At 40.6% G+C, this 13,011-nt stretch overlaps 1 protein-coding gene across 1 annotated transcript in view; it reads right to left on the reverse strand.

Moving 5' to 3' along the window:
• The window catches only part of Nexn (nexilin F-actin binding protein), a 28,267-nt gene that overhangs the window by 13,973 nt on the left and 1,283 nt on the right, over positions 1 to 13,011 (reverse strand). The window contains exons 2-5 of the mRNA XM_051165479.1: positions 3,978 to 4,050; positions 2,499 to 2,690; positions 1,876 to 1,954; positions 1,626 to 1,774 (exon numbers count right to left, since the gene is read on the reverse strand). Coding sequence (XP_051021436.1) covers positions 1,626 to 1,774; positions 1,876 to 1,954; positions 2,499 to 2,690; positions 3,978 to 4,004 — 447 coding nt within the window. The 5' untranslated portion in view covers positions 4,005 to 4,050. The remainder of the gene's footprint in view (positions 1 to 1,625; positions 1,775 to 1,875; positions 1,955 to 2,498; positions 2,691 to 3,977; positions 4,051 to 13,011) is intronic.

Consider the following 13,011-nt stretch of genomic DNA (forward strand, 5'->3'; position numbering starts at 1 on the left):
TTTTGTCTATCAGAATATCTTCAAGGCTAACCACATAATATACTCACAGGATTTCCCCCACAGATTTTATTTTTTATTCTAATATCTAATGCACAAGGTATATTCCTTTTTAAGTCTTTATAAGATCCTGCAATCTTAGAAGTGGTAATTTATCTCAGTGATCACATTAACCATTCTGGGCTCAGGAACTCCTCTTGCTTACTAGTTTGTACAAATAAACTGTAAAGAAACGTTACATTGTACTGCATTAAGTCGTTAAGTTTAAATGGAAAATGTACTTATATTTTAAAATTAGATTTTACATATTTTTAAGATGTATTCATTTTTATGTATACAGTGTCCTGCCTAAATGTACATCTGCACACCAGAAGAGGGCGTCAGATCACATCATAGATGGTTGTGAGCCACCATGTGGTTGCTGGGAATTGAACTCAGGACCTCTGGAAGAGCAGTCAGTGCTCTTAACCTCTGAGCCATCTCTCCATCCCCAAACCTTGTTTCTTTTTCCTTTTGGTTTTTTGAGACAGAGCTTCTCTGTGTAGCCTTGGCTGTCTTGGATATGTTTTATAGACCAGGCTGGCCTCAAACACAAAAATCCACCTGCCTCTGCCTCCCAAGTGCTGGGATTACAGGCATGGGCCACCACACCTGGCTACGAGTGCTCGTCTTTAATGACTAGAAGGGTCAACACTGATGGCATCCTTCAGATAGACATACAAACCAAAGTGTCTGAAATTCTCTTCTTAACAGTTAATCTGGCACACACCATTGTTTGCCGTCAAACAAGTAGCTATTTTTGTCACAGAACAGATTATTTGCAAAACTGAAGTTAATGGGTTTCTTGGGCATGCAAATATGGAATATGCTTTATTTTCATTATCAGTTTTCTCTTTAGAAAAGTAGTAGGAGACAGAAGGAACATAGCATATTGATTTAAGGCATTTAAAATATTGCTTTAAGAACCTGAAGAGGTGGCTCAGTGGTTAAGAGCACCTCTGCTCTTGCAGAGGGCCTGGGTTTGGTTCCTATGATGACTCAGAACTGTCTATAACTCCAAGTCCAAGGGACTTAATGCCCTCTTCTGACCTGTGCCAGCACTGCACGCAGATGGTGTACATACGCATATGCAAGCAAACACATAAACTTTTTTTTTTCAATACAGGGTTTCTTTGTGTAACATTGTTGGCTATTCTAGAACTCGCTCTGTAGACAGGCTAGCCTAGAACTCAGAGATTCACCTAACTCTGCTGGGATTAAAGAAATGTGCCACTACCTGACCTAGTACTAATGAATATTAAAAGGCCATAATTGTGCTTTGTGATTATGAGTAGTTTATGTATGAAAATGTCATTAGCTTTATAAAATTCTCAAAGATACCAAGAAAAGTTAGAAGTACAGTCAGTTTAAGGAGTGTAGAAACAATTGGTAAGATCTCATATAACAAAAGCCATTCATCATTCCCAAAATAGGCACATTCTGTCCATACTACTGGGCATGAGATAATGAGTATTTTTCCGTAAGATAATGCTTTTAGGCTAGTTGCTATTAATAAGTTTATATTGTATTAAATAGTTCTCATTTGTTCTGTTACAGAAACAAACACCAGTGTAGCGTTTAGCACCTACCTGCTCAGCTCTTTTAGCTAATTCACGTTGTATTTTCCTCTTTTCTAACAGGTCCTGCTCAGTTCTGCGTTTTCTTTCCTCTTCTGTTCTCTTCCTTTGTTCCTCCTGTCTGTGTTTCTCCATTTCATCAAATTTACCTTTAACCGTACCTAAGAATACACACACACACACATACATACACACAAATGGGTACTTGACCATATTTCTTTTTCTTGCAATCTCATTTATATTTATCCCTCAAGGTTCTTACCTGTTAGCTTTGGGACATAAGCCTTTTCTACTTTAGGAGAGATCTCTTCCTCATCATCAGAAGCAAGCATTTCTTTAATCTAGGGGTTAAATAAGCTAATGTGAACATCTGTCCCCAAATTAGACTGGGTTATATCAGAGCACCTCTACCACCAGCACCTCACCATCCCCACTGCACAAGAACCTGCTAGGATATGGCCATGGATAATTCGGAGCCCTGTGCATGCTGTTCTTTCTTGTATGAAAATTATGTTTATAGAAAGAAAATATACTTCATAGGTCTTCCAGTTCTGATAAAGTTGAACTTATACGTTAGGCACAGTAGGAGACTAAGAACAAGTAATTATAAAAGAATAATTATAAAAAAATATATTGCAATGAAATTTATTTAAAGCTTTTGTTTATTTCTGAAATTAATATTTTGGACCATGATTGAGTGCAGTCAATGAAAGCCATGGAGAGTAAAACTGCAGATAAGGAAACACTAATGTATGCATGTAGCTTAAATTAGCTCACACATATACAGGAAGCTACTTTAATTATAGTGTATATGAAACGTTAGTATGAATAATGCATTAAAATGAAGAAAATGAACATTTTCACAATAAAATAAAATAAAATGACCTCCTGCTTTCTCCTGTTCCATTCTCTCTCTCTAATATACTGCTCTTTTCTTCTTTGCTTTTCGTCTCTAGACCGCCTTTGGTTTCTTTCTTCCCTGGCCCTCTGCATGGCTTCAAACTTATCCTTTACATCACCCTTGCCAAGTTTTGGCACATAGGATTTGAGGACAGGTTTAGATGAAGAAAGCAGAATCTTCATTAGAAAGAAAGAAAAGAAAGTTTAAAAAGAAGAAATTAGGCAAAGATAAGATTCATTAACATATGTATCAACATCAATATAAATATTTAGATCTTTACTGCCTGATTAGATATTCTCTAAAACTTTTAAGTTGAAGTTGCAGAAAATAGAGCAGAAATGTTATTAAACTAAAATTCTTCAGAAATGAAACCCCAATTAGTGGTAGCCTTCACTGAGGCCGAAGGCAGGTAAAACATAAAATTTAAATACTGAACTCTCATAAAAAACAATCTGTACTTTATTTTCCCACCCTATTATTAAAGACCCAAATTAACATCACTTCCTTATAAATTAATAAGGTCAATCTCAGTAAAGTATATGAATTTGAAAACAAGGCCTGTGGTTAGGTTTTTGAGATAAAGCTTGCATTATAAATAGCATTATCACTGTTATATTAGATAATGCAGGCAAAGCTGAAGGTCAGTTTAACGCCTCAAGAAGTGAGTCATTTCTTGTGCTGCACTGCCCCTGTGTTACTTCTTAAAACCCCATTAAAATATGCAGGGTCACTACACCAACTGCCTAGACTAGGCTCTAAAAGGAAAACCTTAAAGAAAATCTGAAGCAATGGTTTCCCTATTCTAAAAGTAGAAATGCAGATCTTCTCATCTTTTTTAGAAGTTTGTTTCCTTAAGTTTCTGTAAATTGAGTGTCAGAATGCCAAACCTTCCTAAAGACAAGGGCAAGTTGCTTGCTGATCTGTGGCAGAGCTCTCCTATAGTTATCTACTACATGTCACTGGCCCTTCCATGTTTCTTAGTTGTCACTTTGTCAGCTTCAGAGATTTTCACTTCTCAGTAACTATAGCCAAGAAGCAGAAAAGGGGGGGAAAGTTAAGAGGACTTTTGCTGCAGTTGCTGGAAGATCCTGAGAGTCCTCCTAAAAATGAATCATCACCTCCACAGGCCCAAGCCTCATAAACACAAACATTGAAGGAATCATTTCTAAGGCTGGTGTCCGTAAAATTCAACTTAAGGTGCTATCCCCTATCACTTCACTGCCTTGCAGAGCTTCCCAGAACCCAGACTAAGTTACTGGCCCAAACTGCAAGAGCTGAACCTTCTCTCTTTGTACATCCTGATATTACCAATTACAAACACTTAAATATTACCCTTCCCACAACCCTCTAGTCAACCATGTATTGCTCCTCTCTTCCTCCCTTTCCCTCTTCCACCCTTTCCAAGTCCCCCCACCCCCACCCCACTGCAGCCAAGACCTACACAAACAGCTTTTGAGACTTACCTCTGCCTTTTGTGAAACGTCATTCATGTTTGCTCTATGTGATTTGGGGCTGAAGTTTTGTATATTTTTGTACCTGTAAGATAATAATAATGTTGCCGGGTGTGGCAGCACACACCTTTAATTCTATCAGTTGGAAAACAGAGACAAGCTGATCTCTTTGGATTTAAGGCCAGACTGGTCCACTTAGAAAGCTCCAGGCCAGCCGGGCGTGGTGATGTACACCTCTATTCTCAGCACTGGGAGGCAGAGGCAGGCGGATTGCTGTGAGCTCAAGGCCAGCCTGGTCTACAAAGCGAGTTCAGAACAGCTAGGGCAATATAGTAAGCAAATGAGTTAATACTGTATAAGAATGTTAATGACCTTCCCTTTGATATATTTTATCAACATAAGATAAATATACAATTTGTATACTTATATAGAAATACATAATTTATATTTAAATTTTTAATATATTTATATAGATACATAGTTTAAATTATGTGCTTTCTTTCAGAAGTCCAAATAAATAGTTGTGATAATCTTCACTTCCTTTAGGACTCATGGTACAGAAAATACAAGGTGCATGGTTTAGAAAGTCCAAGAGAGTGTATAGCCCAAAGGAGCTTGATGGGCCCTCAGGGGCACTTGAAAAGTGTGTACTGTATTTTTGTTCAGTAGATTATACTATAAGTACCAGACAGATTGAGGTAGCTTCCACACTTCCTTTATTTTATTTTTATTTTATTCTAAATTTTTAGTTTTTTGATTTTTCAAGACAGGGTTTCTCTGTGTAGTCTTGGCTGCCCTGGACTCACTTGTAGACCAAGCTGGCCTCGAACTCACAGTGATCCTCCTGCCTCTGCCTCCCAAGTGCAGGGATAAAAGGCATGTGCCACCACGTCCGCTCCCACACTTCCTTTAAAGTCATCTTTTTTATTTCCTGTAATCTGACTCTTAAATATGAATACACTTTGCTCATTAATATAGCCTTTAAAATTATCCCTTTCAAGCTGATGGGAGTGCTGCACATCCTACTGAATATTTATCCTACTGTATATTTATCCATTCACCCAATGAAAAATATTTTGGTAACACCTGCTTGGGCAATTGTAAATAAACCAGTATTAAACATCCACATGAAGGTTGTTAAGTGGACAAAACTTTAAATCCCTCAGGATAAATACTGAGTCATGACATAGTGAGAATGTGTTTAGTAGCTGGGTGGTAATAGCTTGTGCTTTTTATTAGTGCACATGGGAGGCAGAGGCAGGAGGATCTCTGAGTTCGAAGCCAGCCAGATCTACAGAGTGAATTCCAGACAGCAGGACTACACAAAGAAACCCTGTCTTCAAAAAAACCAAAACAAAAACAATGTGTTTGGCGTAGTCAAACAGCAAACTGACTCTCAAAGTGGTGCAAATTGTTGCACTGCCAGCAGCAGTGAAGGAGAATTTAGGTTGTTCTCCTTTCCCCCTCACTTGGTGCCAGCATTCTGGGTTGTGGCTACTGTGGTGCTGAATGATATGTCATCTTCATTTGCGTTTCTCTGATAGCACAGCTTATGTTTTCCATGTGCTCACTTTCCGTGTGCATGTATCTTTATAGATGTGTGTTTTTGTTTTGCACTTGAAACTAGGTCTCACTATGTAACTAAGGCTGGCCTGAAACTTTGAATCTCTAAGTCTGCCTCCTAAATGTTGTGATTATAGGTGTGGCCACCCTACCCATCATACGATTATCATCATTTAGTGATAGTCCAGAAGCAAAGGCTTCCCCTCATTACACGGGCACTTGTTAAGCATCTACCATCCCAGACTCTCTGCTAGATGTTGAGGAATGAAACCCTGAGTAGACAGGCACTGACCATATGTTTTGTTCTTGTTTTGTTTTCGAGACAGGGTCTGTGTGTAGCCCTGGCTGTCCTGGAGTCACTGTAGACCAGGCTGTCCTCGAACTCTCAGCGATCCAACTGCCTCTGCCTCTCGAGTACTGGGATTAAAGGCGTGTGCCACCACACCCGGCTTATGTCTTGTTCTTAATAAATACCTTGAAGCCAGGTTTTCAAATAGTCTATTTTCTATCTGAACAGTTTCATAAGGCTTCGACACAGCTACCTGACAGAAGTGGAAGGCAGCATATTCCGTTAGGTGCCTAGTCCTGCATTCTGCACTCATACTTTATGCTCCCTGCCAGGGTTACAGGGCATCAGTTGCTTTCTGGAGCTGCCTAATAATTGAAATACATTTCATCAGAGAAAGCCTTACAACATTCATGCCAAAACTTAACCAGTCTCATAGATCCCTGTTTTTGATTCAATTTCTAGTCTCTGTGGGAGTTGGGGGGCACATGTAAGCACATGTGTACTCACATGCATGCATGTCTGTGTTCAGAGATAGTGATAGAGTCTCTTTTTGAACTCCAGCACCCGGCCGCTTCTCTTTCCCCAGTGCTGGGACTGCAGATTTGCAGGTGATAGGGATCCAAACTCAGGCCTTCACAGTGTGCAGCAAATGCTTTACTGCCTGGTAATCCCTGTAGCTCTCTGCTTCTTTTCTCACTATAAACTGCCTGTACAGTATTTTAAGTCAGACTTTTGGAGACCTGTTTCTAAATTCTAAATATCACAGCTTTTGGTACAGTAGTCACTTCTTAATAGTGAGGTAATTGTGATACTCTGACTTATTTTTACCATCTTTCACTCTGCTTCTTTACATCACCAGCCAACAGTTAAGTCCACCAGGAAGAATTTTGTTTGGTTTTGCAGGGGAACTTCTCCCTAATTAAACACAACTGTGCTTGCCAGAAATCCTCACTACTCAAGTATATCCTATACAATTGACAGTATCCATTTTAACAGTTTACTCTCCTCCAGAATCTTGGCAACTATTTTTAAGTTACCAACCAGCTCCTTTTCAGTAGATGCCAAGATTCAATGAAACAGGTACCTTCACTGCTATAGGACAACTGTTCTAATGTAGTTTCTGTGAAATGTTTAACTACTATGAATTATCAGAGTAAGAACTTTAAGTATATATTCTTGGTAAAGGTAGACTTTAAAAGCTCCACAATAACACCCAGCAAGGGCTCTTTTGATCTGAGTCTCAAGAGCGAGTCTCTTCCTCCTGCTCTTGTGAAGGTTCTACAGCAGCCCCTTTCTCTCTGGCTCTCTCTCAGGACTGTCCCTGCGGACACTGGCAGCACAGTGCCTAGGGGAAAGAGAACTGACACCAGAAAGTCGTCTTCTGACCTCCACACACATGGTAGAGCATGCCCCACTCCGACTAATAATGATTTTTTTTAAAGTATATAAAGTCGATAAACATGGGCGCTGGAGAAATTGTTCAGCAGTTAAATGGACTGTTTGCCCCTGCAGAGGACCTGGATTCAGTTCCCAGCACCCACATGGCTGCCTTCGGAGCATCTTTTAACTCCAGTTCTACGGAATTCAATACCCTGTCCTGATTTCTGCAGACAACAGGCATGCAGATGGTGCACAGGCATACATGTATAGGCAAAACATACACACATGAAATAATACAAATCTTTAAAAACCTAGTAAATGTGTAAATTCAGAGATGTGTGCTGAGTGTCTTCCTATGGTCTGTTAGGGTGTCTCATGGCGCTGTTGTACAGTGATGAACAGGATAAACTATCTGCTCTCATAGGATTAAAAAGTCTAGACAAGGTATAACAACTATAAAAATGCGAGGCGCTCATTAGAAAGGATTTATTATTTGTGTATGAGTATGGGCATGCCTGTCGGCTCTCTCCTCCCAAGCGGAGCTCAGGGGTCAGCAGCCGTGGCAGTGAGCATCTTTATGTGTGGAGCCATCTCTCCAGCCACAGGCTCTTTTTTTTTCATATCAGGAAATGCATTAATAATATAGATGTCAAAAGTGAAGTTCTGCACGAAGGAGTGTTGAACATTTGCCATTCAGGGCTCAGTACAGGCCCATTTTTGAAGGTGCTAGATAAATTTTATTTATATAAATTTATCTACAGATATGACCAAATATATACTTACTAGTTCACTTAAATAAAATTACAAACATTATCACCATAAAGCACCATGAAAATAACTGTTTTTCAAAATAAAGATACCATGGTATTGTTTTATAAGGTTTGAAAATCCATATTTGGCTTAATAAGAAAAACATTGTTTTGTTTTGTTTTGTTTTTGAGTCAGAGTTTCTCTGTATAGCCTTGGCTGTCATGAACTTGCTTTGTATTGCAGGCTGCCCTCGAATTCACAGTGATCCACCTGCCTCTGCCTCCCGAGTGCTAGAATTAAAGGCGTGTGCCGCCATGCCCGACTGAGAAAAACATCTTATATCTGCTTCTACACTCAAATTACTATGCTATGTTTTTTTAATTGAAACACATAAAGAAAATATGACCTTACACAGGTCACCTAGTTGGAGAAGGGTACTGTTGTTAGCCTTCTGCTACAGGTTCTGAGACCACCTTTTGGCAGTCACAGAACTATCAAGTCAGTTCCCATTATAGAAAGTAAACATTTAGACAGATCTAAAAACTACAGGCTTAAATTCATTTATATGTCCAGTAACTGAATACCAAAAGAGTTTATATCTAGGAGCACGAGCTTTTCTGACTCCAGTATTAAAGTGATGTTTGGTGTCTGAACAGGCAAGCTGCAAGGTCTTCGGCCGCCATACAGGTGCAGCAGCAGTGTGCTCTTGGCCTCTGCGCCATCTCTCCAGCCTCTGCCTAGCTTTACTCTTACACTAGCTATAGTAACTCTTGTCATCAGACCTGTGTTTTACCTCTTGTTTTTCCCTATTTTGCTTTCCTTCACATTTTAGATATGCAGCCAAAGCACTTCAGAACAGCAGATAATGCACACAATGAATTTGAAACCATAGCTGTCCATCACATGTGATTGTACTTCTATATAAACTAGGGGAGCAAAACTGTCCAGGCAGTGGCAGCCTCCACTGGATTCAAGCAAATTATTTGTCTTAGGCCCCTGCTCCCTTCGTTGCATGGATAAAGGGTTTTGCTATGTGACCCAGGCAGCCTGTGATTTAATTCTTCTTGACACCCCCCAACCCCCATATCTCGCTGTAGCACTGGCTGGCCTGGACCTCACTTTGTAGATTAGTCCTGCCTAGTTTGTAACTTCACCTTCCCAGTGTTAAGATCACAAGTGTCTACTACCATGCATGGCTTTTTCTCAACTTTTTAAGTTATTTTATATGCATTGGTATGAGAGTGTCAGATCCCCTGGAACTGGAGTTACAGTTGTAAGCTGTCATGTGGGTGCTGGGAATTGAACCTGGGTCCTTTGGAAAAGCAGACAGTGCTCTTAACCACTGAGCCATCTCTCCAGCCCTTGTGTCAACATTTTAAGGATGTTTTACACACACACAATTAAGTATATTCAAATAAATGTTAAAACCTAACTCTTTGAAAGAAAGAACAAAATTGTATTGAACTGCTTAAAATTTAAGCCTAGCTGGATGTGGTGGTGCACCCTGTAATCCCAGCACTCAGGAGACAGAAGCAGGTTGATCTCTGTGAGTTTGAGGCGAGCCTAATCTACAAAGCATGTGCAGGATAGCCAAGGCTACACAGACAAACCCTGTCTCAAAGGCCAAAATAAATAAATAAATATAAATTTTAAGCCTAAATGTTTACCACTTGTACAAAAAGCATACCCTTGGTCAGCTATTGGTAGTGCAAGTCTGTAATTGCAGCACTGGGCAAGCTGAGGCAGAAGACTGCTATGAGCTCCAGGCTAGCATTGGCTACACAAGGCTTAAAATTTAAAAGGAGAAACTGCCGGGCATGGTGGTGCACGCCTTTAATCCCTGCACTCGGGAGGCAAAGGCAGGTGGATCGCTATGAGTTCGAGGCCAGCCTGGTCTACAAAGCAAATCCAGGACAGCCAAGACTAACACAGAGAGACCCTGTCTCCAAAAAAAAAAAAAAAAAAAAAAACAAAAGCAAAAACAGGTGGGATGGTGCATGTCTAGCTCAGCACTCAGAACCTGAGGCAGGAACCACAAGTACAGGCCAGTTAGGACTATACAGCCAAGACTAATTTGTTAAAAGAAAAAGTAAAATAAAGCTACACTGTAAAACCTGTCACATACTTCATCACATCTCAAAAGTCGGAAGCCAGGTCTTACCACTCTGGTCTCCTTTTGCTGCAATACAACACTGACTAAAAACGTGAGCAGGAGGAGACTGTACTTAGCTTACATTTTCTTCACCGTCACGGAAAGAGATTAGAGCAGGAGCCCAAGCAGGGCAGGAAGGTAGAAATCCTAAAGAAACGCGGCTCACTGCTGCATCTCCGACTCTCACCTGCACATCACTAGCTTCAACCTGGGTCCTCCTAGGTCAGTTAAAACAATCTGGAACAGACGTATCCAGAGACCATCTTGACAAAGACCACTAAAACTCTTTCCAGGAGACTCCAGGCCCTTGAGTTGACAGCAACACAATGCAAACTAGGACATATTGTGAAATAGATGTTCAAAAACCGAAAAAAGCTAAGTTGCAGCCTACTTTGGCATTCTTCTGTAATAACTTTATAACATTCTGCCTTTCCATGGTTATAATACTTTTCAAAGTGTATTTACCATACTGGAGCCTTGGTAAGTAAACCTGCTGTGTTCCTCAGAACACAGAACAAGCTCATGTCATACCTGAGCAGGCAAGCAGATGGCAAAGGTAAGAGGACAACTCCAAGGTCCACACTCAGCCTACATCAGAAGTGGGTAGTACTGCCAAAGGAGCCTAGTGACAACCACTCACCTAACTTAACAGAAAATAAAGTGGGGTAGATTTATACTCCAAAACAAACCACAATCAGAAAGCCAGAATTTCAGGAAATAGAGGAGTTGTAGTAACTGCTCAAGAGGTCTGGGCTTCCACACGCTATCTAAAATGGAAAACAGTCTTCACTGAGGAGCACAGTTGGATGGGAACCTGGAATTGGCTAAGAAGCCAGTGGGACAGGAGGTAGAATAGTGATTACTTTTCTTGGAGGTTCTAGGTTCATTATGTCACTATGATAAAACATCCTCACTGCAAGCAACTTGGAAATGAAAGGGTTAATTTGGCTTACCCATCTGGTGTGGGAAGTCAGGGTAGGAGTCACAGGAGGGCTTATGCTCACCTAGCTTTCTTCTAGAGCCCTGGACCACCAGCCTAGGGATGAGGCTGCCTACAAGGGGCTGGGCCCTCCTGCATCCTTAATCAAGATAATTACCCCAGACATTCCTACAGGCCAATCTAAGTGGTTCTCTCAGATAACTATGTGAAGACCACAAAGCTGAGACAATGAACAAGCTCTAGAGGCCAAAACCAAAAACAACCAACACTTACCACTCCTAAAAATAAATGGGACAAGAATGAGAAGTCCTGGAAAGGCTTCCTTTTCAAAAATCTCTCCCCAAAGAGCCGAGTGTGGTGGCACATGCCTTTAATTCCAGCACTCAGGAGGCAGAGGCAGGTGGATCACTGTGAGTTCGAGGCCAGCCTGGTCTACAAAGCAAGTCTAAGACAGCCAAGACTACACAGAGAAACCCTGTCTCGAAAAACCATTTAAAAAAAAAATTCCCCATGCTTCTAAGTTTCACAGTTAAAATCATTTATTTTAATTATCAATTCATAATCATCTTCCTGCTTTGGTTGACAAACTGACAGAGTCAGCCCACGAATGCTAACTTTCTCCTCCCACTCCCATTTTTTGTTAATTTGAGGCAACGTCTATTATATATACACTGGCTATCCGGGAACCAGATATCCAGGCTGGCCTCAAACTCCCAGAGATCCATCCACCTGCTTCGGCCACTTGCGTGCTAGGATCAAAGGCCCTGTGCCACTACACTCACCTTCCCTCATGGTTTTCAACTGTGTATCAATTTTATGATACAAATTATGATGCATAGTTTAAGAGATTTCTCAGTTTAAATCCACCCATTCTAGAGTGTAAAAAGCACACAGCTACAGGTAGCAGCCAGGTACAGCCCATACTGACACCGTCATTACCAAAATGTACACTGAAGGGGCTGAAGCAATGGTTCAGCAGTCAAGAGCACGTGCTCCAGGGCTTTTGATGCCCTCGCCTGGCCTGTGTGGGTACTGCATGCACAGAGTGCCCACACATACATGGACTCAAAACAAACACACAAATACCATACTATAGAATAAGCCACACTTCACAGTAAATATTTAAATTAAAAAAGTAACTTCAAATGTGTATACTGTGTGGCAAGTCATTTCCCTCTAAATTATAAAGGAAATCGAGATGCTTTGTATATGGCTATATAATGAAAGACATCCAAGAGACTTTGTATGCCATGTTCCAGTTTCAGCCACTCTGTCTTCATCCTCATAGGCACCTAGAACTGATGGTTTTTTATTTTATTATTTTGGTTTTTCAAGAGAGGGTTTCTCTGTGTAACTCTGGCTGTCCTGGACTCCTTATGTAGGCCAGGCTAGCCTCGAACTCATAGCAATCCACCTGCCTCTGCCTCCCGAGTGCTGAGATTAAAGGTGTGTGCCACCACACCCTGGGAACTGATAGTTTTTAAATGCTTTTTATTCCTTTAGGGTTTTGGAAGATAACAGAGCTTTCTCCCTACAAATGGAGCCTATCATTTCAGGCACTTAGGTTCCAAGCAAACGAAATCTTCAGTTAATCTCTACAAAGGCACACACAGTTTTCATGCTGTTCACAAATGTAGCCCCAGCCTAAAGCTTCAAGTGAAATTTCAGGGCAAAGTACCTTTCAAACCCAGATAATATATTCCCTGGCTGATGCTAAATATAGTCTTCTCAAGATGACATACATTTTGACAATGATCAGCCTTACATGTCAAAATGTCTAAAATAGCACAAATTTCATTTTAAGGTAAGCAGGAAGAAAATGCTCCTCAGCATCACTGGAAATCTATTAAAATTGGATTGCATCAAAAGCTGCAAGAAGGAAAATGAGATTTAAAGTAATTTTGTTGCAGCTTTTGCATTGTGCTCTCCAAGTCAATTGTTGCAGTTAAAATGCAAACTGCCCGTGTTTCTC

Source organism: Acomys russatus, chromosome 23 (assembly GCF_903995435.1).
Source record: "Acomys russatus chromosome 23, mAcoRus1.1, whole genome shotgun sequence".
Lineage (NCBI taxonomy): Eukaryota > Metazoa > Chordata > Mammalia > Rodentia > Muridae > Acomys > Acomys russatus.